This window comes from Echiichthys vipera, assembly GCF_963691815.1.
Source record: "Echiichthys vipera genome assembly, chromosome: X".
NCBI classification, from domain to species: domain Eukaryota; kingdom Metazoa; phylum Chordata; class Actinopteri; order Perciformes; family Trachinidae; genus Echiichthys; species Echiichthys vipera.
In genome coordinates this window covers 31,537,397-31,564,288 of record NC_139825.1, presented here as the reverse complement: position 1 = coordinate 31,564,288, position 26,892 = coordinate 31,537,397, and the positions used below count along the sequence as shown (strand labels likewise).

At 40.6% G+C, this 26,892-nt stretch overlaps 2 protein-coding genes across 3 annotated transcripts; both read left to right on the top strand.

The window, feature by feature from the left end:
• Nucleotides 1-7,780: 7,780 nt before the first annotated feature.
• cyp27b1 (cytochrome P450, family 27, subfamily B, polypeptide 1) lies at nt 7,781-13,963 on the top strand (the record flags this gene model as incomplete). The annotated part of the gene is made up of 9 exons (XM_083939483.1): nt 7,781-7,993; nt 8,969-9,159; nt 9,670-9,860; nt 11,336-11,536; nt 12,453-12,616; nt 12,707-12,873; nt 12,970-13,051; nt 13,146-13,343; nt 13,850-13,963. The coding sequence occupies 9 exons, from the start codon at nt 7,781-7,783 to the stop codon at nt 13,961-13,963; spliced, it is 1,521 nt and encodes a 506-aa protein (XP_083795609.1).
• A 5,028-nt stretch (nt 13,964-18,991) lies between these two features.
• Nucleotides 18,992-26,393, top strand: mcrs1 (microspherule protein 1; the record flags this gene model as incomplete). 2 transcript variants are annotated; one of them, XM_083939783.1, is made up of 14 exons in its annotated part: nt 18,992-19,128; nt 21,506-21,660; nt 21,845-21,983; nt 22,093-22,257; nt 22,397-22,506; nt 22,610-22,718; nt 22,926-23,064; nt 24,220-24,295; nt 24,435-24,463; nt 24,586-24,678; nt 24,761-24,843; nt 24,980-25,067; nt 25,768-25,895; nt 26,000-26,393. In XM_083939783.1, 13 exons carry the CDS (start codon nt 21,506-21,508, stop codon nt 26,084-26,086), a joined length of 1,401 nt encoding a protein of 466 aa, XP_083795909.1. In that variant the 3' UTR covers nt 26,087-26,393. The 2 variants fall into 2 exon arrangements, with proteins under 2 accessions (XP_083795909.1, XP_083795908.1); XM_083939782.1 differs by lacking the exon at nt 18,992-19,128 and having other exon boundaries at nt 21,485-21,660.
• Nucleotides 26,394-26,892: the final 499 nt, after the last annotated feature.

Genomic DNA, 26,892 nt, shown 5'->3' with positions numbered 1-26,892 from the left:
TGGCCCATCAGAGTTCACACCACTCCAGCTCCAACCTCCGTGCAATCTTTTAGCTCCTCTGGCTGCCATGTCCTGATCACAAGCTCTTCAGTGTTCAATTCAACTGCACGTCTGGTGGACATCCTCTGTTTCATTTTCTTCAGGCCACTAGTCAAAAAAGAAGTTGCTGTTTGGATGGAGAACTTTCTGGAGAAGCAATGCTAGCCTTTCCTTGTTTCAGACAGTTTTCCCCCAGTCACTGGTGTTGTGAAAACTGACACATCAGATGCATGTCCAGTCTGCCCTCCCCCTAATTGTCAGAGTCTTTCTGGGCTGTTGGAACATGCATAGGGGCTTGATGGAGGGGCTGCACGGCCTGGAGACAGCATGAAGGAGGCCCTGTCTTTTATCCCTACTTCCCTGTTCCTCATTCTTTCATTCACTTACTTCTTCTCTTTCTGTCAGACATACTTATTTCTTTAACTTCTTGTCTTCCTATAACTGAGTTTGCTTCCCTCCGTCCTTCTCTTTTCATTCTTTATTCCAACAATCCACCTTTCCCTACTTTCTGTCCCTTTCTCTCTCACATCACTTTACCCTCTGAACTATATATGTACTTAATATGTGCCTAATAAAAGACAGGGAAAACTCCCTTAGTCCAGTAATGCCAAAATGGAACTCCTCAACCACAAATTACCCATTTATCTGCTATAAATTTAGCAGGACCTGTAATAATTTTAACTTTCCCATTTTGTTGCCCATTTTTCCATTGACTCACTGGGATGTGCTTTTCCTTTCAATGGGCTTATTGTTCACAAAAATATTTCACACATCCTGATCTTCCCATGCGATACCCACAAAGGAATCACCGTACATTTGCATGAGATATGATTTAAAAAACACCGTACTCACATTTAAAATAGATGGAGCGTCCGCTGTCCAGCACCCGTTCCTGACATCAGGCGCAATCCTGTCCTCCTTGATGGAGCGGAACTTTCCTTACCGGTTACAACCTTCAGTCAGGACTCAGGCCCGATCAGCAGAGTGTCCATCCCATCCTCGTCGCTAAATTGTGAAAGAAATTCTCTAGAGTCTTCAGTGTTTCTCAAATCATGTCTTTACTAAGCTGCATGCAGACAGGAGAGAAGCGACCACAACGCGGTCGAAAATGTTCTCTGCCTTTCTCCAGATAGCGTCAGCATATATACAGTCACATCAAAGCACCCTACAAACACAAGAACACCAAAGCAACAACAACAAACACACCACCCAATGTTCATGGCCCCAGTAGATGTTATCAATTTTTTACGACCACCAATTGTCACCATCTGCAACCCCCATGTGACCCCTCGCCACAATCCCCCCAGCACGCACCCACAGCTTAAATGCCTGTCAATTGTTATGTTAATCAACATACAGAAACCAAGGATTAACACACCTTAAACTCGGAAAAACCCACTATATAAAATTGATTTCTCACAGGACAGTCTTGCCCAGAGAGAGGGCAAGACATGCAGCAAAGGGCCGCAGGTCGTAGTCAAACCTGTGGCCGAAGTCTCAAGGACCATCAGCCTCTTTACATGGGGTGACTGCTCTAACCACTCAGCCACCGGCCACCTCGACCAAAGCAATCTCTTTTCTTTGTTTTTATTGGATCTTCTGTCACGTACAACAACATTTCATGCATACACTTGTGGAAGATTAACAATTAGCTGTACTGTACTAGCTGTGTATGCTGAAGGCGACAATTTTTTTAACTAAGCCAGAATGGCTACTACAAATGAACCGTAGTTAACCCTTATCCCTGTTAGGCAAAAAAGAGAGAGAAAGAGACAGCAAAACAAAACAGTTATTAAAATTACATATATTCAAATAATGAAAAATAATAATTGAATGAAAAAGAAGGGGGGGGGGGTGAGGGGGCATCTAGTCACTCTCTGGGTGGATGGTAGTTCTATCTAAGGGCGCACTCACACTGTCCATCCGTACCGTGCCCAAGCACGTATCGGCTTAAGTCTAGTTCGCTTCTAGGAGCGGCCACGGCCCGATTGGGAGAGGTGGGCTTTTGTAGAGCACATTTGCATGAGTACGTATTATACATAACACGTCACACGCATTGATTGACGTCATCGCAATGCGTCACTTTGTTTACAAATCTTTCCATAGACCTCGGAGTTTTTGTGCGTCTTGTCCGACTGTTTTTGAATATTTTTATCCGACCAAATCTGCAGTAAGCACTCCACCTCCGCATCACACCAACGTGAACCTTTCGTCTGATATGAATTAGGACCTCTCTAAGCCAGCTATTGTGTTAAGGTGGAAGAACATGTTTCCATTTAAACAGAATAAGACGTTTGGCCAATATAGTTGTAAAGGCCAGTACCCGGCGCTTTGACGCAGGGAGATTAGGTGTCATAAGGGGAGGGGAGCCAAACAGGGCCGAGCCGGGCTCAGGGTTAAGATCGATATCAAGCACTGTTGCAAGTGTGTCAAAAATTTGGCGCCAAAAGCCATTGAGGCTCGAACAGGACCAAAACATATGTGTGTGATTAGCAGGTGACCATCTATTACAACTGTCACTAGTGCCTGGGTAAATCTTCGCCAGTCGGGCGTTTGTGTAATGCACTCTGAAAATAACTTTACATTGCAGTAAACTGTGCCTGGCACTCATAGAGGATGTGTGAACCAGCTTGAACGTAAACAATGGGAATGAGGTAATTCAAACCTTTGTTTCGCTAGTTAGTAAAGGAGGGTGGGAATAAATGGTTTTTAACAACTGGGGCCATGGTTGAAAGGATCATTTAGTCCATAATGTTTATGAAATTGTTTCCAAATTTTCAGTGAGTTGGCAACAACAGGGTTCTGTGAAATATTATGAATCTTGAGGGGGAGTCGCGAAGTAAGGAGGGACTGTAGAGATAACTTTGAGGACCGTAGTTCTATCAGAGCCCATGAGGGGCCTGTGTCAGCTCCTCTGTCAAGCCAATGGCTGAATTTGTTAATGTTGCATGCCCAATAGTATTGGATAGGATTGGGTAGTGCAAGACCGCCCAGCTTTTTGGAAAGTTGTAAAATACGTGGCCTATCCGTATCCTAATACGGGGCTGCTTATTTAACCATAGAAACAAAGATATTGTCTGGTCTAGCTGCTGAAAGAAGGATCGACTAATAGAAATTGGAATGTGTTGGAACAAGTAGAGAAATTTAGGGAGAATCACCATCTTAACCAAGTTAACTCTGCCAGATAGGGAGAGAGGGAGGGAGGACCAGCAAGACAAGAGGGCGGGAATTTTTGTTGAAAAGGTCCTTAAAAGATGCAGTGACAAATATGCCTAAATATCGAAACCCCTCCGAGGCAACTCTAAACGGGAACGAGGATGATGGCATCTTCTTAGACAGGTGATTGGTAGGAAGGAGTTCACTTTTACTCAATTTAATTTACCGACTTGAGTCAGAATGTCTGTAATAACAGGGATGGACGAGGCTGGGTTTGACACATATAATAGCAAATCATCCGCATACAGGGACAGCTTATGGGTGACATAATTCCTGGTAATGCCCTCGACTCTCCCCTCCTCCCGAAGCCAGATGGCCAATAGCTCGATAGCTAGAGCAAATAGGAGCAGGGAGAGGGGGCATCCCTGTCTGGTGCCCCGACAAAGGGCAAAGGGGGTGGACCAAAGCAATCTTAACACTGACATTTCAATTGTACGAAAACATGTTACAGTAATCCTGTGAATGGTCTCATTTGTCTAGGTCAGTCAAAAGCAACTGGACTTGGTTATTTGTCTAGGAAGACGTTTCACCTCTCATCCAAAAGGCTTCATCATGAAAGATGAACTGAAATTGCTTGGGGGATATGTTACAGTAATATCTATTTTATGTTATTAATATTCTAACCCTTTCATAATAATGCTTCAGAACATGATCGATATTGCCGATGAAGGATTCCTAGTTATCTGATAGGACTGTGGCCACATACACCAGACAAAAAAGTTTGGCCACAAATAATTTAATGCAAGGGCCTCTACAGGTGACCATGTGACAAATACGGCCATTTAAAAACACTACAGTCAGTAGAAAGTGCGGCGGGGGTGGGGGGGTGGACCTGGAGTAAACCTCATCACCATAAATACACCATGCTCATCAGCCTGCTGAGTGAAGGAAAACGATCAACACAACACTTACTTACTCACTCAGTTTGTGTGTGCGTGTGCGTGTGCGTGTGCGTGTGCGTGTGCGTATGCGTGTGCGTGTGTGCGTGTATGTGTGTGTGTGTGTGTGTGTGTATTCAAAGATACTTTTGTGATACCACCCAGACAGGCAGACTGCAGACATGAACTTTAACACACTAATCGTGGAGTATAGCAGCCTCCCTCCTGGGCACTGGGCCAATACAGTAAAGGGGAAATACCTCTCTGGCTGTCCCCGCTGCGCTCTATAGCATGCTCTACAACTGGGCCTCATCAGTTCACACCCACATGACAGCACAAAGAAGCCATTCTTTCACAGGATTTCTTATTATGTTTTTCTTAATCAATATTAATACCCTGTTACTCGGGCGAGGCCAGGTTTTAATTTGTGTAAGCGTCTTGTGTGGTCTCAAATTACCAGCTTGCTGAGCATGAAACTGAAGATGAGCAGCATCTGAGCAGCCGTACTCATAGAAAGTACACATTTCTTATCAGCATTACAAGAACAAATCTTTGGTGTGATTTGTTTGCAGTGTGTTGTGTAAGACCTCAGACCCATCAAGCCACCGGTTTAAAAGTTGTTTGTGTTTTCATGTAAACTTCATAGGTCATTTTTTTATCTTTCATCCTTGAAGATAACTAGACATCTTCCACTCAGGAGGTCTTATGTACCTGTCTCGTGTATGACATATCTTTGGCCCATGTTGCACTTTCATCTTCAAAACTTAGCAGGCGTCTGAGTCACATATTTGGGTCACCTGTTGTAAACAGTGAGGTCAGACGTGGGGATTGCTACAATGCTTTAAAAAAAAAAAAAAACGGTCTTCTCATAATACCCTTTCCCCCTGGGAGGCTTCATCCAATACGGCTGGTGCTGTTGTGAGGTGTTTTTATCGATTTTATGTTTGTCGACTTGAGGGACATCTTTATCATTGTGCAACCTAATCTGACATTTTATCTCACCGTCTTACTGCTGCTATTTGTCTTATTCCTGCTTTTGCCATGTATTAATTTTTTAGCACCTGCTTGGCCCCTGTGTTTTTATATAAAGCCTTGAAGTTGCTTTTCCCCCCTATAGGGTATGATAAGAACTGCAGCAGACTGCTGATGATTCATTACCACTGTGGATATTACTTATCACGAGGTCTGCGTGAAACTCTACTCATGCCCAGAAGCACTTCACTGAGTTCTTCACCTTTGCATTATTTCCATTTATCAGACCAAATTAGTTTATGACTTATTAATTTTCAGCTAGATCTATTAGATTTTATCGCATCCATTCTACACGAGCAGGAGCAGGTCATAATGATGAGTCTGGACTCCTCCTCCAGCCCCCCAGACAAATAAATCATGCACATTTACCTGACCTATATACGTAGAATGCCAACACATGGGATTGGCCCAGAAAATAAAGACCATGTCCCCAAAACACAGGGTGTAAGTGTTCTCCGCTGGATCACATAACAACAAGAAGCCGCTAGAAAGATGAAAATGTCATGTGTGACGTTGGAAGTGACCCTTTATTATCAATCATCGGGCTGACCGGACGTACGATATGGCAGTGTGGAATACTTTTCTTTTAATCCCTGTTTCATTCAAAATTCCACTGACACAAACTGACTGTTCATGACTAAGTCAGAGCATCACAGAGCAGCTGCAGGCCTGCAGTAAATCTGCTGGGTACTCCTGCATGAATGAGGCTGTTCCATGTTATTCCGCACGTCATTATAAGCAGACAGAACTTTAACTGTAATATGTCATTTTTAATGACCGGCTGGGCTCATTTTCAGGCGCCAACCCATATTTCTTTCTCCTTCAAGCTGCAATCATTTATCAACGCACCTATAGGATTGTAGTTTTTAGCAGCTGTATTGTTAGATGTGGATTTTGTCATTATTGTGGTTATAACTTATTTAAAATGGTTAAGGCCTTGTATTGAGGTCACAGGTATAGCTTTAAAGATTATTCTTAATCATGTATTTCAGAGGGGTTGCACACAAGAGTGTTTTTGGTTAAAGTACTTCTTGACACTACAAAATATACTTTCAGTTATATTTAGTGAGGGGTCGGCAAAATACTCTGGTATTATTATTGATTCTGAAGCTACACATGAATCCTGTTGTGTTCTTAAAAAGAAAAGAAAAACGTACTCAATTGTTGCTATCTATGTCAGATTGTGCTGTTATTGTATGTCATAACACAGAGTCCCATCTTTGACCTTTATATGTTATTTTCAATAGTTTAAGTAGATTTATTTTGAAAAATCCGTTTCATATCCATCAGCGTGATATGTACGAGCCTCTTAACTGTCTGAATATTCATATCATATTTATTTCTAAATGCATTATTTTTAATTTAAGCGGTTTTTATGCCAAAATGTATTTATTAAGACACGTCTCTGCAGAAATTGATTATAAAAAAGACATTTAAAGTTCCTTTTGCTTGGAATAGCTTACTGTAACACATTCAATCCATAACCTATTTTTTAAAGCCTTTTTGAAGTTGCTCTTCCTTCTAATATAAACTTTAAGAATATGAATTAATGTGTCAGTATGCTGTATGCACCTCCCATTGGTAAAGATGTATTGACTTGTCAGGACCCTCTTGAAAACAAGAGGACGCATTCTGCAAACACTAAAGAAGTTCCGATGTTGCTTGCCATAATCAATAAAAATGCTCAGATGTTTCTCACTCATCCTGCTGAAATTTTCAACCAATCCTCAGTGTTTCTGTGGAGCTGGGTAAGCTGGGATTTCTTATTAAAGCAAATGAGGCTGGTGCCAATGTCAAAGCATGCAGATTCTGAGTAAAGCTCTGCGGTTGTTACTTCACAGTCATGATGCTTTGGACAAATTCCAGTTCAAATGAAATCAGGTGAAGATTGTCTCCTGGAAACCCAGCAAGTCAGCAAAACTAATCGGTCATAGCTGGATAAACAAAGCTGCAGCGTTGGACTGAAAAAGACACAGGCCCCCAATTATTTCATCTTCAAGTTCAGCTCGAAATAATGTCCCACTGTCTTTGTCACTAGGCCCCCAGCAGCCTCATTATTATTATTATTATTAATAATAAGTCTGTTTGTGATATTTAGGCCATTTTGGGAGGGTTATTGATTCATCTGTTTCTAGTCTAAATCAATGAGATTTATTCGTAACATTAGCCTTGAGGAGTAGACTAAGTGGTCTATTAAGCAAACAAGACCTCATTTCCACATGTGTGATCACTGAACATGTCTGTCTGTCTGCTGGACTATCAGAGAGCAAAGTGCTGCCCCGGGGGGAGGGGGAGATAAGCCTCGACAGTAACAGAGAAGTCATGCATTATGTATGCAGGAACTCCACGTGTGCCGTCTCTGGGATGGGCTAAACGCAACCTCTCTGATTGGACACACCTTCCTCTCAACTCACGCCTTCCTAAGGGCTCCCTCGTCCAGCAGGGGCGGGGCCCGCGCTGCATTCACACCCACGATTGGCCCAGATAAAAAAAATAATGCACAGCTTTATCTCCGTGGGTTCGAGGAGCAGGTCTCGCGTTATAAATACTGCCTCCAGCCCGGGGAAACAAAATGAGCACCGGCGTCCAAGAGAGCAGCGTCTGGTCACCGTTTGATGATAACTGTGAGAAGGATGCTGCAACAGGCTCTACGAGTATCCGGCCGCAGCGCCTTCCCCCTGGTCAAGTGGATGGAGAGGTGGGCTGAGCGCTCATCAGCCAAGCAGCAGGCGGTGAAGACTCTGGACGACATGCCCGGACCGTCGGTCGCCAGCTTCGCCTGGGACTTGTTCGGCAAACGGGGGCTGTCACGGCTGCACGAGTTACAGGTAAGATGATGATGTTCAACAGAGATTACATTTTTTTTCCTATAAGTTTTTTACTTTATACTGAACACTCATGGATAATACAAGTAGATGTAGGATGAAGGAAAATAAAAACAGTTCTTTAAAATGTAGTATTATTATTATTTTAGGCAAGGGGCATACATTAAAACAAGAAACCACATATATCCTCACAAGTCTTTCTTGGGATTTAACTGGAGAACATTCTTTTAACTTTTAGATTGATTGAATATTTGTATGTAGGGGGAACATAGATTTAAGGTGAGCGCAGAGCATCTTTCCCCTTTCAGCAGATCGATGTTAGTGTCAGACTGCATCATTCTCAAAGTGAAGTAACATTAAGCAAACCACATTGTTGAGTCATGGGGTGCTTTAATCTAAACTTTCTTTTTTTGAGACTTCGGTTTTGCAAGTTAATTTAGCTATTACATCGCCAAGTAGAGAAGAAGATGACTGATCCCCATGTCTTCAGGTTAAAAAAGACTATCTGAGGCGGATGTTATTTGATCTGTGCATGGTGTCTGTAGTCAACTATGTTATTTGCACCCATTTTTTGCCCACCCATATGTAATTGTATTGCCTAACCAAGTGTTGATGCCTTAACCAAACCAAGCTGCAAAAATAGTTTCAGATGTTATTTGAACACAGGTATCCTGTTTAAAAGTCCAGTGCTTAACCCATTCACCTGTAGTTACCATAGTAACCTTGCACTTTATCGCTCTTTATACTACTAGAGGGGTCAGGTGTCAAAAGTTGGATCGCTGCTGTGAGGCTATTTACACCCGGGTGCAAACAGACATTCTGATTGTCTTATAATAAGTGGATTAGCAAATCCTGCATGCATCTCCCTCTCTTTACTTGGCTTCAAACTTAAGGACAGAAGGCGCATCCAAAGATGATGCCAGTCACCTCATAGCCTGCAGGGTTTTCACAAGGTCACCAATTTCTCTCCCGTCCCAGGTGGAAGGAGTGCAGCGGTATGGGCCCATGTGGAAGGCGAGCTTCGGTCCCATTCTGACAGTTCATGTGGCTGATCCAGCGCTCATTGAACAGGTGCTGAGGCAGGAGGGGCAGCACCCCATGCGCTCTGACCTTTCCTCCTGGAAGGACTATAGGAAGCTCAGAGGACATCACTATGGACTCCTGACATCGTGAGTATCATTCTGAAACTTCCTCTGTCCTCTTCTCTCTCATGGGAAACCCCCAAAGTCACAGGACAGCTTCAAACTGAATGTAAATCTGAATGATATGTCATATGGCATACTGAATGATGTAACTGAGAACTGGAAACAAAGACACAACTTTCTATGTCAAATTGAAGATCCATTCCTTTTTTATTATAAAGCAGGTCTGGGTGCTAAATACTAGGAAAGAATCAAAATGCTCAATCCACAGTGAAATGCACACAGCCTATATTCAGAAACCGTGTCTTTTAAAAGAGCAGCCAGGACTGCTGAAAGATTATGATGTCACAACTATACTATAGAGCAGAAAGTCCTGCTATAGTGCCGTTAAAGTCAATCCCCGGCTGCAATGACGATGCAGAGATGGCGAGAGCGCAGATTGCATTTTCCAGTGTCTGGTGTCAAATGGGTGAATGTGTGTACAGATGCAATACTAACACAAGTGTTTGATCATTTTTACTCTGTGTGTGTTCTTAGTGAGGGGGAGGAGTGGCAGTCGGTGAGAAGTCTCCTGGGGAAGCACATGCTGCGGCCAAAAGCAGTCGAAGCTTACGACAAAACCCTGAACGGCGTAGTCAGCGACCTCATTGCAAAGCTTCGCTTTCGCAGACGCTCTCGGGGCCTGGTCACTGACATCGCAAGCGAGTTCTATCGATTTGGCCTCGAAGGTAAGGTTTCATGCGCTCTGAGGCGTGGCAGCATCATGTAACACTGCAGGGTATGCAACACTGTGTAAACATTGGTAATTAGGGCCAGATACATGCTGGAAGTATAGTATTACATCATACACTGACATTGTATACACAAACGCCTGTCAAAGCCAGAAAGGTTCCAACATTTTTTCATCATAGATCAACAACAAATGACCTTTGGCTCACTTTTGATGTAGTGTAAAAAGTATTCACATCCTTTACTTAATCAAAGTAGTAATTCTGCAAACAAAAAATACTCATTTATAAGTAAGAGTCCTGCATTCAAAGGTATTACCAGGAAAAGCAGAATGGAGTGTCATGTTATTATATATATTGGGTAACTGTCACTGATGCATTACTGTGGAAGCACATTTCTTGTTGTACTTTGTCAAATTGGAGCTCTTTTAAACTAATTTATATTTTGAATGTTTTGAGTGTCAAGTAAAAAGACCATTCCTGTAAATGTAAACACTCACTAAATGTGAATGACATCAGCTGACAGGAAGTTAACAAGGACCCAGGCTGTTGCCTAGCAATGGAAGTCCATTGAAAAGGTGTACAGAAAAGTATTTTCTAAGCAGGACTGTGAAGTGGAATAGCATGACATAATTACGATTCAAAAAAGTAACTGTATTTTATATGTCACAGTAAAAAAGGATGTTACCAGTTTATTCATATGTGTAGTATAAAATGGATTACTAACAGGATTGCAATTTTAAAATACATTTTGAAATAAAGTAGCATAAGATATACTACCATGCACATGCAGACAGCTCACAAGTCTGACACAACACCACTCTGGTCTCGAGTGAAACCATAGCTAACAGTTGACTACTTTGTATTTAAAGCAGAAAAGGGGAACAACATCACAGTACAGTTCAAGTTATGTAAGTAATTGTATTGAAATACATTTGTTAAAGTAACCGTCCCAACCATGTTGATTAGTATCAAAAGTAATATTTCCTTCAGAAATGTACAGGAGTGGTAAATGGAAATACTAAAGGAAATACTGAGTACCTTTAAAATTGTTCAGTAGTAAAATACAGTACTTCAGTAAAGGTATTTTGTACTCTTACAACAGCTCATACTGATTATTGAGTACAGCTCATTGCTCATTCTCGGCCTCGAGGCTCCTCAGCAGTTATTCTTGCGTGAGGACAGAACTATATATTCATTCATTTTCCTCTCTCCGATTCCCCCCAGACTAAACACAGTCTCAGCCCAGTGACTGTGTGGTCACATGCACGACTCTAACATTTACTCTACCGTCGTCAAAATGATTCAAGTGTTGAGTGCCAGGCCAAGTGTTGTTGAAAAATAAAACGTTTCTTTCATGTGGTTTCATCAGCATGAGTTTACGGCCTGGGGTTTACAGTACGTTTCTGTCAGTCCTTGTGCCGTCTCTTTCTCACCTCCTCATTTACCTTTTCTTTTTTTCCCCTTTTTTACAGGCATTTCCTCAGTGTTGTTTGAATCCAGAATCGGTTGCCTGGATGAGGTTGTCCCAGAAGAGACAGAGCGTTTCATCCAGTCGATAAACACCATGTTTGTAATGACGCTTCTTACCATGGCCATGCCAAAGTGGTTACACCAGCTGTTTCCTAAACCCTGGAACATCTTCTGTCAGTGCTGGGACTACATGTTTGACTTCGGTAGGTCATTTCTTCTAATCCTTTGAGTTTAGTGTTGGCATGGGGAATGGTAGTAGAAAATACACCAACTAGGAAATATTAACTCTGACAGTGACAGACTTCTGTAGTTGTGATTTCACAACTGTACAACATGTATGTAGGTAGAGAGTGCTGTTACGAAAACTCTGACCAATCAGAGCATCCTGGGCTTTTTTTTGGGAGGGGACCTTAGAGAGACAGGTGCTAAAACAGAGCGTTTCAGGCAATACAGGTTTATTCAGACAGACAGTATGAGAAAAATTATGTGTTTTTGAAGATTAAAGCATTTAAATATGTTCTAGTAAAAACCCAAAATACAAATATGAACCTAAAAATTAGCGTTATATGGTACTTTTAAAATATGTATGAGCAGGGACATTCAGCAGACCCTACCCTAGTTAGTAGTCCTACTTCAGTCCCCTCTCATTTTGTATTGGCTGTTGCTGGTTTCCATTCAGCACTGTGTTATCGTCCCGCTCACTCTTACCAGACTTAAGACTCATCCAGATCTGAATCAAACATGTTTAAAATAATTACTCTGAACTTATACAAACCGGATCAGGAAGCAGGAGATTAAACCTCACGCAGTACAAGATCATCTGTGCTGCTGAAGTCTTGAACATAAGTCATGATGATCCCAGTGTAGTGCTGGTAAATCTAATTATCTAGGTGTTTTCCACAAAGTAGGAAAAACAGATGTCAAGTTTATGAGAAAGTCTAGTTTATTTAAGTGCTGTGTAATTAATGCATGGTTTTTGGTACTTATTAAGGAGGATAACTTGAAATCACCCCACTATAGGTCACACCAGAAAGCTCAGGACTTGCTGCTGTATCTCAGCATCTGCCGTTCATACTGCACCCTCACTCTCATAACGCCCTCTGATCTCTGTGCTTCCAGCAAAAGGCCACATTGACCAGCGTCTGACGGCCGAAGCTGAGAAGGTTGCCAATGGAGAAAAGGTGGAGGGACGTTATCTCACCTACTTCCTATCACGGACCGGGTTGCCCATGAAAACTGTCTACAGCAACGTCACAGAGCTGCTCCTTGCAGGAGTCGACACGGTATGAATTATCACTCCGTCCCCCTCCTTTGCTTTGATTCTGACATCAGTTCTCCCTGATTTATTAACCTCCCATGCACCCTACCTTTAGATCTCCAGCACCATGTCCTGGTCGTTGTACGAACTTTCCCGTCACCCCGAGGTGCAGGCATCGCTCAGGGATGAGGTGTTGAGCGTGCTTGAGGGTCGAAGAGTACCGGAGGCAGCAGATGTGGCCCGCATGCCTCTCCTGAAGGCCACAGTCAAAGAAGTGCTTAGGTATGGTTCAGAAGATTCCACTTAATCTCCTGGAGACACGTAGTTTTTAATTTGCTGGTTTAATTTTGCTCATATTATTTAACTTTGGCTTTGCAGACTGTACCCTGTTATTCCTGCCAATGCAAGAGTCATTACAGAAAGAGACATCCAGGTTGGAGGCTACCTCATCCCTAAAAATGTGAGTGTCATGTGGCCATGCTGCAAGGAGTCTGTCTTACTTGGCTAAATGGGAATGTTATACAAATCTGACAGTAAAAATGTTTTCCATTCAGACTCTGATTACGCTGTGCCACTTTGCAACATCACGGGATGCAGCTGTGTTTCCAAATCCACATGAATTCCAGCCCCATCGATGGTTGAACAAGGACCAGACTCACCACCCGTACGCCTCAGTACCCTTCGGCGTGGGAAAACGCAGCTGCATAGGTCGTCGCATCGCTGAGCTGGAGCTCTACCTTGCTCTTTCTAGGGTGAGTTGGCTGGACTTGATCGCACTTTCAAGACTTTGATATAGAAAAGTAGTTTGTGATATGACCAAGAAGACTCATTTTGTGCTGACTATTGGGGAAAAAAGCTTATATCAGCAGTTATTTGTTGATAACTGTTGATAAATCGCAACAGCTTTAAACTTAAAACCTCTTTTTAGTCATTAAAAATGTTTTATGTAACATATATACTGTATTTGTCTCAACACTGTGGCACATTTGGTTACTGCCACATGTACACAGATTAGTTTAATTATTTAACAAGTGATTTAGTTTGTTTCCGATTAAATACAGTCAGACAAATCCTCTTGCAGCACCTTTTCTTGGAACTAAAATAAGGGCAAAGCCAGCTCCTAATGAATTAATTTGATCACTTAATCCAGGGATTTCGGTTAAGAGTCATTCCCCAACACTTAGCACGGGAGCACTTGATATATATTTTTTTCATTTCCGTCACCCTGTTTTAAATCAATTTTCTCTGTTCACACTAGATCCTCATAGAGTTCGATGTCAAGCCGGACCCAGAAGGGATTTCCGTGAAGCCCATGACAAGGACGCTTCTGGTTCCTGAAAATGTCATTAGCCTCCAGTTTATTGAACGATGACCCACTCTGCTGAGCTGATGTGTTACATGAACAAGAACAGGAGTCTCTACGCAGTAGAGAGCGCTAGCAGGCGGAGTTATCACAGGAACTGCGAGCCTGCTGCACGCTGTTAGAACGGACCTTCAACCTTTGAAACGACAAAGGCCAAAGCCCTCCGTACATGTGACCTGGTGCTTGGAGGCTGACATGTGGAGAAGGACAAATGAATGAAGGATGAGCAGTGACAGCTCATCACTTAGGCTTTCCACTGGGAGCAGTGTTTTTTTTTTTTTTAAAGAATCAAGCACTTATTTGCACAGAGCAAGCCACTGATCTCCTTCAGTAACTTCCAGTAGACAATGTTCATATTTTATCCTTAACGAGAGTCAGGCCGTGTTGCATTTCATGGAATATGCAACAAAACAATATTTTAGGCTGATTTTCAACTTCCAAGTAGCCCCTTCCTAAATCTGAGTATGACCTGTGTTCATCTGCACTCGTAATTATATATATAATTTCCTGTGTGTCCTAGTTTTCATTTTAAGAGCGTTTCTGTTTGTCTGAGGTTAGCCTACACCGGGTGTCCTAAATTATTCAAGAGGCGTCCCAGACTGGCATATGGACACAGTGTTTCTTCAGCTCTTATTGAGCTACTGTGAGAGTTTTGCGTAGATGTGGTGTTCAATGTATTGATCAAAGAAGATTTTATGAGGTGCTTATGGTGACTATTAGTAACGGGTTCCTTAAAGAAAAAATGGCAGCTGTTGAAATTATTCCTGCATGGTGTCACTGTTTAAGATTCCAAACAAGGGCCACTCTGCACTCAGGCCTTAACTGTATTGTCTTTAAAATGTAAATGTGTGCCACAATTCAACGGTACAGCACAATGCAACATTCAACTTGGAGATATACCACCATTTTGTAAATGTAATAAGCTTCAGTATCTGAACTCTGTATTTATTCTAATTTAACACATTTTGAACTGTTGCTTTAAATGTCATTAAAAGGTTTCAACTTGGACTTCTGCCTATTTGTTGATTTTCTTAGGCCACACCGATGATAATCTAGTTTACGTCATTAATATCACCTGTTTCTCTTGTGTTTATGTGATACTCCATTGTCTTGGTAACAAAACTAACCCCCTCTGTCATGATTCAGCGTTATCTTTAAGCTCTAAACACCCTCAGCTGCATCAGATTTAGGTCTAACCCATGAGTGCTGTTAGTTTAGATGCTGATGAACAAGCACCTGGCAGTCATTTCTAAGAAATAGGCTACAACACATATTATCTAAGTTCCAGTGTGACATGGCCATGTGCGTACTGTGAGCTGTGGGGCACTTGCTGTGGTCGATAATTTGGACCAAATCACTCCTCTAAGTGATATTAACTGACTGTGAAGCTAAAGACCAACATTTGGCTGTGGAAAACTGGACCATGGGATTAACACCACTAGAGTTGAGAAAAATGCTGATTTTGTTACGCTACACTGGAAATACTTTTATTTTTTATTGTTCAGAATTTGATAGAATATCCGCTGTGGCTATACCACTGCTGTACTAGCATGTTTTTTTCAAATAGCCAAGGCACTTCAACAAAAACCTTTATTTTGTGAAAAAAGGGCAGTGATCAAAATTAGAGAACAGTAATCATCATCAAGAGAAGATTAAAACAATGTTTTCTTAGGGCTATATGATTAAAAAATGAACAGGAAGTGTAGAGGCCACAGCTATCTGCGCCCACAGGACATCACTAGTTTCTCTCACTGCTCTGGTTTGATCTTGGTCCATTCTTCTTCAGTCTCTTTCACAGTTCAGTAACTGTAGTGGGTTTCTTAGACTTTACTTTGTTGCCGAGGATTTGCCAGATTCTCTAAGGGGTTTATGCCTGCGATGCAGGTGGAGGCCATCATCTTTTCCTGGATTGTGGATTATCTGATGGGCAGACTACAGTATGTACGCCTAGAAGCTGTGTGTCTGGCCGGATGGTCCGCAACACTTGGGCCCCACAGGGGACTGTCCTCTCTCCCTTTCTCTTCACCCTCTTCACCTGTCACCTTCAGAGGCTTTCTGATGACTCAGCAATAGTTGGCTGCATCGGAAAGGGGGATGAAAGTAAATACAGGACTGTTGTGGGCAACTTTGTCACTTGGAGTGAGCTGAATCATCTGCAGCTCAACGAGACTAAAACAAAGGAGCTCATAGTGGATCTGAGGAGGGTGAAAACACCTGTGACACCTGTCTCCATCCAGGGGTCCCTGTGGACACTGTAAAGGAGTATAAGTACCTGGGGGTGTACTTAATTAATAAGTTGAACTGGACTAGAAACGCAGAGGCTGTCTGCAAAAAGGGCCAAAGCCGACTCTTCTTTCTGAGGAGGCTGAGGTCCTTTACCATCTGCCGGACGATGCTGAGGATGTTTTACGAGTCTGTTGTGGCCGGTAAGATCTTCTTCGCTGTCACATTGCGGGGGCAGTGGGCTGAAGGTCGCAGACACCAACAGACTGAACAAAATGATCGGGAGGGCCGGTGATGTCGTTGGGGAGAAGCTGGACACCCTGACGACCGTGTCAGAGAGGAGGATGCTGTCCAGACTCCGGTCCATCCCGGACAATGTCTCCCAGCCTCTCTACGACACACTGGCCCAGCAGAGGGCCATTATTACACTATTTACATTATTATTATTACACAGAACACAAACAGTAAAATAATACAGTGCAAAGTGCAAAGTGCAAAGTGCAAAGAACAAGTTAAGTACAAGTTAAGTTATGTACAAGTGCAGACCCCCACAGACTGTCTCAACAGCCTTCCTACAAGCAGTTTGAAGTCCCCTAAAGAAATAAAGCTGGACAGCTTCAGCCTCTGCCAGGTCGGAAGGAGCAGCGTAGGAAAATGTCTTCTTGCCAAGTTCAGTATGGACTGACGGGATGGCAAACGAGACGAAGTCCAGGTACCGGAGGCTGCAATCGGATTGTTTCTGTACCAGATACATTGATTAATAAGATGGGAGCAGTCCGATAATGGATTTATAGATAAATAGATACCAGTGAGTGGTTCTGCGCATGGAGAGTGAAGACCAGTTTGTGAGAGAGTACGATGTACAGTGATGTGTGAGGGGTTTACAGCCACTTATGAATATATATATATATATACATGTATAGTTATACAGTGAAAACAGAAATATAAAACAGTATATATATATATAGTATATACTGTATAACTATATATATATATACTGTTTTATATTTCTGCTTTCACAAATATGTTACATGTATAATATTGTTGTTGTTAAATATGTTGTTTGTATAGCTGGAGTTTGAAACAAAAACAATTTTCCCCTGGGATTATTAAAGTATTTCTGATTCTTATTCTGTTTAGATCTGGACTCTGTTTCAATATTCTTAGCTTCAAGGAACTGCTTAACTTGTTTTGCAGGCTGATTGGGAGACAATAGCAGTGAAGGTATTGCATGTTGCTGAAGGAGGTTCACATAAACATTTGTGTTCACCCTGCCATGTAGCTGTACAAGAGGCCCAACTCCTGCTGCAGAAAACATCCCCTAAACCATGACACTTCCTCCTCCAAATTAACTGACTTCTTTACACACTTTGGGTTCAGTCTCCCTCCAGTCCTACGCCGAACATAATGTTTCCCATCAGACACAGAAAACTGAACGTCCTCTCATCACTGAAGTCACTCTGGACCAGTTCTTCTCTGTCCACACAACATTCTCCTCAGTAAAGACAAGTCTCACCTTTTTATTCTTTCTGCTGATGAGAGGTTTGGTCACTGCAGAGTGGGCTTTCAGTCCAAATTATCTTAAATGACGAGACACTGTGCTGAGACAGATTATTACATTATCTGTAATAATAATATATAATAATTATTATTATTATTATTAAAATGTAAATACAATTAAAACAGAAAACAATAAAACAATAAGCAAAATAAAAGTCTAAAATCCAATTCACATATTCCAAAAGGTGTTGGAAGAAGTATAAAATTAAAACAAGAATAAAACAATTTAAATTTTCATGGTTAGGTACCCTACAACAAAAATGATTTATTGATTGACTATTTATTATTTTTATTTCAAACAGAAAACAACAAACAATAATAATTGAGGCAAAAAAAATGTATAATACTGAAAATAGAATAAAACAATTGTAATTGTCCTGGTTATGTACCCAAAATGAAGAAAAAGATTTGATGATTGGTTATTCCTTATTATTATTATTATTATTAATTTTATTATTTTTAATATGTAGATGAAAATAAAACAATAGAAATTTACAATTAATTTATTCAAAACAAAAAGTCTAAAATTCAATTCACAAAAAAGGAGTGGGAAGAAGTATAATATTGAAACAAGAATAAAATAATTGAAATTGTCCTGGTTAGGCACCCAAAATGCAAAAAAAGATTATTCATTGACTATTTATTATTATTATTATTATGATGGTGATGATGATGATGATGATGATGATGATGATGATGATGATTATTATTATTTCGAATATGCGAATAAAATTAAAACAGAAAACCATAACAAATAATAATTTAAGAAAAATTTTGAAACAAAAATAAAATAATTGAAATTGTTCTGGTTATGTACCCAAAATGCAAAAAAATATTTAATGATTGATTATTGATTATTATTATTATAATTATTATTATTATGATTATTATTATTATTATTAATAATAATAATAATAATAATATTTTTAATATGTAAATACAAGTAAAACAGAAAACAATTAAAAATAATAATTGAAGCAAAAATAAAAAGTCTAAAATTAAATTCACATATTTCCAAAGGGAGTGGGAAGAAGTATAATTCTGTAACAAGAACAAAACAATTGAAATTGTCCTGGTTAGGTGCCCAAAATGAAACAACACAAAAGATTTTCGTAACAGCCTCAGTTTGAAATAGAAGAATCGCTCTCGTGTTAATATTTAAATGAAAAAGCACAACTCTGCACAAAGATGACGCAGGTTCCCCTCCGGTCCACCAGGGGGCGGCACGGACAGACAGCAGAGCTAATGCTAACAGACAGACGTTAAGTCACGTTCAAATAGCCAGATAGCCATGTAGCTATCCATCTGTGTGTTTATAAAAGGCAAACATATATCCCACAGACTCCAGGTAACGGATCACATACCACAGCGAAGGACAGCAGTGGGGAAAGGTGAGTCACACGACAGCGTAGCTACTTTCATTAGCTCGCTAATTAACTGTCGTAAGAAGCTAAGCTAATGCTAGCCAACATAAATGAGCGTTATTGTGATCAAATATACTGGATAACCACACAGACTGTAGTGCAGTGTTGTCTACTGAGGCTGTCTTCATTGCCCCAGCTCTTCTTTTCATACTTAATATGACACATTGAAGGCAGAAGGAGAGCCACTGTGGCTAACATGGCATCTAAACAAAGGCTAAGTTGATTAGCGAGTCTGACTCATAAACAACAAACAGATACTTGAATAGGGACCCCTCTGTGTGGTTATACCTTTGACGGTATGTTTCTAATGTAAAGCTGTAATAGCATGCCGCCATGTAGTGTCCTTAAGATGTTTATTATTGAGTAATAACTTGAATTGGGTGAAGCATGCTAAAGTATTTCCAATTTATTTACGACTTAGAGCAGAGATCTTCAACAGGGGGTCATCAGAGCTACTGCAAGGGGTCAGACAAAGTGTCTCATAATCTTTCCATCGTTTTTTTTCTCTAAAAATAGGTCAAAATATACATTAACTTGAATGCAACGTATTAGTAACAAACATATATTTGTGAAAAAATAAATAAATGCATTTACACAACCTTGATGATAGGCTTATAGGCACTAAGGTAGCCATGCACAGGTACAATTGAGCTGAAAGAGTCACTGTGCCTTCCCAATGTGAGTTTAACATTAAAGGGAAATTCCGGTGTGAAATTCCCAGGGTCTTTTTAGGTAAATTGGGTCATCAAATAAGCCATGGAGATATTTTTTTTTGTGTATAAACTATTAACGCAGATTTTCCAGAGAGTCACTAACCGCCTGCCTCAGCTAACATTGATTAGCTTGGGGCAGTGAGTTGAACGCATTAAAACAACAACTAACAACTAACACTGCTCCAAATAACACCAGACCACTGCAGTAGCATGAGAAGAGTCCTGACACATTAACCGCAGTACCGACAAAGTAGTATGTGAACACAGAGTGTTTTGAAAGACCTATCTATTGGGCCCCGGTACAAACTGCTCCTTATAATGTCCAATCAAGTAGATTACAAATGCAACCCAAAAGGAAGGAGCCCATTGATGATTTATTCCAGCAAAACACGTAAACGTTGTGGTTTGTAGTGACCAAGTTAACTGGCAATCTTCATCTGAAAGCATCAGTGGTCGCTGTAGTGTCTACATACGTTAAAAAAAAGAAGAGAAATCGTGTGTTTGTGTGTGTGTGTGTGGGGGGGGGGTCCTCTGCCATGCAGAAGAGTTAGAAAGCCTGGTGGCTGTAGGTATGAAGACTTTTCTACATCTCTCTTTCGGAAGGACACGAAAGTGATTTTTTGCTTTTTCTTGCCTGTTTTTTTTGCCCGTATGTAACTCATACCATGTCACCATAAATCCCAAATTCGTAGAGGGACTATCATATCATTCAAAAAGTACTGCTCATGGAATCATTTACTGTGCTTACCTTTCTTGTTTAAACAGCTAACATGTCACTGCCTACTTAGCTTTTATATTAGGATATTATAATTTTAAGGGATTTTGGCATGTAATGTCTACTCACCCCCAGTTCTTCTCACCATCTTCCTTTCTCCCAGTGTGTGGGACTACTTTATGCACGATTCATTGATATGGATGAATATCAAAATATGAAGCCCTAACTAAGTTGTGTAAACTAAATTATCATGTTTTTATAATGCCAATTATGCTGGTAAACAGTTTTAAAAAACACAGTTCTAGTATAATAAACACAACACAAGTGGACCCAACATAATTATTTGTTCCACCGTTTCAATCATTGCTTTTTAAGATGTGAATCTAAAATGTGAATATTGTGAAGTCTGAAGATACATTTGTTGAATTTTGAATAATTAAGGGTAGTTTTATTGCGGGGGACAATTCATTTTTATACATGTCCCCCCTGTCCCCCCAGGATCTGCACCCATGTGTAAAGGCTTTAGGCCACCCTGTATGTTAGCCCCAATTTAATATTCAACTCAATTTAATACAATATTTGTAGTACAGGTTCCCTGCTCCGTCTCTCTTTCAGCTAAGGGGTTCTTGGCCCATAAAAGGTTGAAGAGCCCTGATTTAGAGCCCATTAAAACACTAGTTGTTAATGCTCCTGTAGTCCTCAGACGTGGTGCTCACCTTTCTTATAATTAACCCAACCTTTACAGCCAGCTGCTGTTTCGAAAGAGATCAAACTACTGGGACTTTGAATTAATTAATTGCAACCTGCTCCATGGACGCTGCATCTCTGTGGAGCCGAGTTAAAGGTTTTATACTATAGCTGAGAAATGTCTGTATTATTTGGTAATATGGGTTTCATGTTGTCCGTGACTGAACAGATGCAAGCAGGCGACCCTGTAGTCGGAGCACCGATGGCAGTAGCAGGTGCTCAGAGTCGGTCAGAGGACGAAGAGTCACTCGGGGTAAAAGATGTGAAAAGGACGGCAATGCAAGCGTTTGGCTGTGGTGTTCCCAAGCGCAGAAGTTCCTCCAGGTTTGAGTTATACGCTTGTATATTGCATTATTGGATACCAGCTGCATATACTAGAGCATGTATAATTTTTGGCATTAAAAGCATAGATGTGGTGTTTAATGCTGCTGCCAATATTTTGTGTTGGTTTTCTCTGGTGCATCTGCAAATGTTTAAAGAACTGCTGTATACAAATTTATGTCCTCAGGTCAATAAAGAGGAAGAAGTTTGATGATGAGTTGGTGGAGAGCAGTCTCGTGAAGTCGTCCAGTAGAGTCAAAGGATCTCCTGTCATAGAGCCTGTCCGCTGTTCAGGGAGTGAACCTTCATCTAGCGAGAAAAAAAAGGTACATAATGCACTAGAACCCACATGTTCTTGGTGAATGTCATGGTAAAAATGATAAACTTACAGAGGTTTGATGGATATTTTTTGTACCTTTTATGCTACTCTGTCAGCCGACAAAATCAGGAACCGGTTTCACACTGCCTCTCTCCATGATCATAAACCCTGCACCCATCACTAAAAGAGTAAAGAAAAGCAAGCAGCCTCTTCACATTACTAAAGACTTGGGAAGATGGAAACCCACTGATGACCTGCTACTTATTAATGCAGTGTTGCAGGTGAGTTGAATAAAAAGTAAAATCATTGTCCTAAAGAAATCATTCATTCATCTTCAACCGCTTATCCCGGATTTAGAAATGAATGTGACTAGTTTGTTTGAATCAGTTGAGGATCTGACGAGTCTGTATTTGTCTCTAGACCACAGACCTAACCTCGGTTCATTTGGGGGTCAAATTCAGCTGTCGTTTCACATTGCGGGAAATTAAAGAGAGGTGGTATTCTCTCCTCTACGATCCTGTCATCTCAAAGTAAGAAAAGAGTTATTTGGCAGCAGCTTTACCTGTCGGTCCAAGTTTTCACATTGGTTACCCATTTAGGTGTTTAAATTCTCTCTGTTGTCTCTCTGTTTAGGCTGGCATGGCAGGCCATGCGTCAGCTTCACCCGGAAGCCATTGCAGCAATCCAAAGCAAAGCTCTCTTCAGTCAGGCTGAGGAGGCACTGCTGGCTAAGATTGGTTCAGTAAGTGAGATCGGAACATTTCACTGTTGTAGTAAAATAAATTAACATAGACTATCAAACAGTCTAACAGCTTAAATTTACCATTCTAATAGTTGAATTACATGCAGTTATTGGTTATTGCATATGTGGTATGGTTTTTAAATGTACGCACACACATTTGACTGCTGCATTCACAAGCAGTTTTGTATTACATTTGTGATTGAACAGACTAGTCAGCCCAAACTGGACGTGTTCCAGGAGCTTCTGAGCAAACACCCCGGTGTCTTTCACCCATCTCGCACCCCCAAGAGCCTGCTGGTACACTGGCAGCTGCTGAAGCAGTACTACCTACTGGATGACCAAAGTGGTAAGTTGAGCCTACACATTTATATCAATATAACAAAGCATTAGTAGTGTCTTTTGTTTTATTTGGCCTAATTGGAAAAAAGTCTGACACAACCCTAAATGAACCTGCATAGTTTCTGTTCAAACTAGACCCCAGCTCAAACTATGGCAGCAGTTTTGGGCCTGAGCCTGATTAAAAACCCTGAATTTCCAATGCTTTTTTAAACAAGTAGTGTGAAAAATCAACAGAAGATGGCGTTTGCACACATCAATACACAGCCTATACATTATTCATGACATTACACAGGCTGTGAATAAAAAGATTCAAGTCTCGGGGAATGTTGTGAAATTACAGCCCAGCGGGTCGGGAGCTCAATCGAGATCAAGCAGAGAATCAAAGGTCTACTCTCCGGGAGCTTGTTTAATTCCTCACAGCATTCTTGTCATGGGGGAATATTTACATTAATACATTTATTGTGCTTTGCACATAACAAAGCATTTAGTCGTTTATTTTGTTTTATTTCGGCAAATTGAAATTTTGTACTCCAGTGCACATCAAATTCTGAATAATATTGTGATCTTGGCCGTCATCCAAGCAAACTGTAATATGGCTATTATGGAGATCAAAGATTATTTTTTTTGGCAGTTTTCAAGCATTTTGTTAGATAGGACAGACAGGATAGGGGTGAGAGAGAGGGGGAGACATGCAGCAAACGGCCAAAGCCGAACCCGCGGCCGCTGCCCCGAGGACCCCCAGTCTCTCCACCGCTCCAACCACTATGCCACCGGCCGCCCTGAGATTTGAGTCTTTGACAGGATGTGAAACACCTAGCATGGCACTACTTGATAAGAAATGTTAATTTTGGTATACCTTGCATAATGATCTAAATGCTGTAAATTTCCAATATGCCAGCCCTGATCAACTCTTACTAGTTTGACACAATAGTTATTACCTCGTGGTTTTATTAAAACACTTTTAAAGATGGAGCCTCGCTGAAATGATTAATATAAAATCTAGATAATCAATAAAGACCAAACCCTTTTTTGAGTGGTCACATAAAGTAAAGTAAAAACTAATGTGAGAGCCTATTGGGTGTCTTATATTAAGACCTCCTGGTTGTTGTAACATAACTGTTCTGTATGTAATTGTCTTGTTCGCTCTGATTGTGTGTTGCAGTACAGCCCCTCCCTAAAGGTGACCAGGTCCTCAACTTCTCTGACGCTGAGCAGATGGTTGATGATATAAAGTTAAAGTGAGACAATCTTTCATTTTTCAGTATTCTTGTCCTGTTTCTGTTGCTGATGATAAAGTATTTTATCGTCTTCTCACTTAAGTATTGTGTGTTCATGAATTTTCAACAGTGATTTTTCTCTCTGTTTCTTTTCACACAGGGAGAGTAGAGATGAGGTGTTGGAACATGGTAAGAAACCAGCTGAATATGATTCATCTTGCACAGACTAAATAAAAGCTTTGATCATCTTGATTTTATTTACAAAGAAAAACTTCCATAACTCCGTTTTAACCTTTTGTCTTTACATCCAGAACTGATGATTTCGGACCGTCACCAGAAACGAGAGATCAGACAGTTGGAGCAGGAGTTGCCTCGTTGGCAGGTCCTCGTGGACAATATTACAGGTATTTTCACCGGCTTTTATAGGTATATTTTTTTTGAGGAATCCAGTTTAGTGGAGCTGATTTTTTGTTTGCTTTGCACCAGGGATGAGCATGCCTGAATTTGACAACCAGACACTGGCAGCGCTACGAGGAAGAATGGTACGCTACCTCATGAGATCACGAGAGGTAAGAAATCTTTCAGAACCTGTTGTTACAGAGGAGCAATTATTATTTTTAGTATTATTATGTCTGTGACAAGAAAATGGTGAGACGTGTATTTTTCACTATGACGCTAATGATGTTTTTATTTATGTTCACCCAGATTACGTTGGGCAGGGCAACCAAGGACAAACCAATAGATGTTGATCTTTCGCTCGAGGGACCTGCCTGGAAAATATCAAGAAAACAAGGTGAAAAAACCCACTGTTGTTGTTGAGCCCACTAGATGGAGCTCTTGGTTTAAAGAAAAGGGCTCAATGAATTGTGATTCAGTTTGTTTTCAACCCTGTGTTGAACAGAGACCTCCATCTGGTGGACTCAGAAAAGAATGAAAATTGTTCATGAGGCTTCATTTGGACATCACTACATAAACGTGTATGCTGTCGGGTTGTAAAACAGTGCTTAACACCCTTTATTAGTCCTTGGAGGGCAATCCAGTTTAAGCCGTTCTGGAGTAGAGAAAAAACACACAAACAACAACCATGACATGACAACTAACAGCAGACAACAATAAGAGTACAATATGCAAAATCAATACACATCCCCAGGGGGCTAAGGCACTAAATTTAATAACTGTTTCAGATGACTGTCTTTCTTGTTAAATGTACAGTTTACTGTCATCTCATCACTTTCAAATGACTGTAACCACTGTCAATATTTAAATTGTAAACTCTACGACATTGAAAATAAGGGTAACCTCAATGTCACTCGAGAATAAATAAAGGTTATAAATTTATTTTCTTGATTTATTTTCATGCTAAAACTTAGTGAAAGTTTCAACTGGCAGCTACTGATCCCCTCTGATGTAACGAAATGACCAATTATCATTCAATCATCTTGAAGTATGTTCTTAATGAATGGTTATCATATATATATATTTTTTGTCTACAGGCATTATTAAACTAAAGAATAATGGTGACTTCTTCATCGCCAATGAGGGCAGACGACCCATCTACATAGATGGCAGACCAGTCCTGTCAGGCAACAAGTGGAAACTCAACAACAACTCAGTGGTGGAGGTGTGTGCGGCTTTCCAACCAAGTTGTATTATGATTCATATTAAACAGGCATGATACATTTGAGTGGTACTGAGTAAAACATGGCCCTGTTTCTGTATTTTCAGATTGCAGGTCTTCGCTTCGTGTTTCTTATTAACCTGGAACTCATCTCGCTTATAAAAGCTGAAGCAGCCAAGATGACCCCGCAGTGAATGTCAGCCATCCAGCAGAAGAGTGGACAAATGTGGTAGCGGTGGTCAACGGTGTATCTCATGAAACGCGGTAGTGCTGCCGCGAAACAGACCCACAATGGACAATTTGTGAATTTAAAACGGACTACAGCTAAATCCTGGAGAACTGTAGTAACTGGTGTTGCTTTTTGTTTGGACAGTTTCTGTGTTGTAAATTTAGACTCTTTAAAACTAGAGCCTTGTTTTTCTGTTATTTTTAATTTTTCAGACTATTTTATTTAAATTCTGTAGAAAAGTTTAAAAAACAATATTAAACTTGTAAACACGGTGTTCTGAAGTTCTCTTCACAGTCCAATCTGTGAAAGATTTCACGTATTAACAGAAAGCTGTACAGTGAGAATGAACACATCCTGCATTTACAAAGTCAAACACTGAAGTAAAGTCACACTGAAATATAGTCATTTTTAAAAAGTGCATTGATATCAAATAGAAGCAAAAGTTGTTAGAAAAATAACTGTTGAGATCTTGAACAATAACGGCTGCAGGGTTCATTGTGTACACTTTGCCAGCAGGAAGCGCTAGAGAGGCTTAGAGGGAGTATGCACAAGTGATGGTGTTTGTCTACAGTAGCAACAGAAGCAAAACACTCAACATATTTTGAATTGTACTACTCTCAGATGTATTTGTAATTCTTCTTGCTGAAATAATGATCACTGATCAGGGCAGTTGGTTACACAGATTAAAACAATACAGGAATTCATATAAGATGCAATAACTACATACATAGGTATACAGCATCATACAAAAACAAATGGCATTAAACTTAA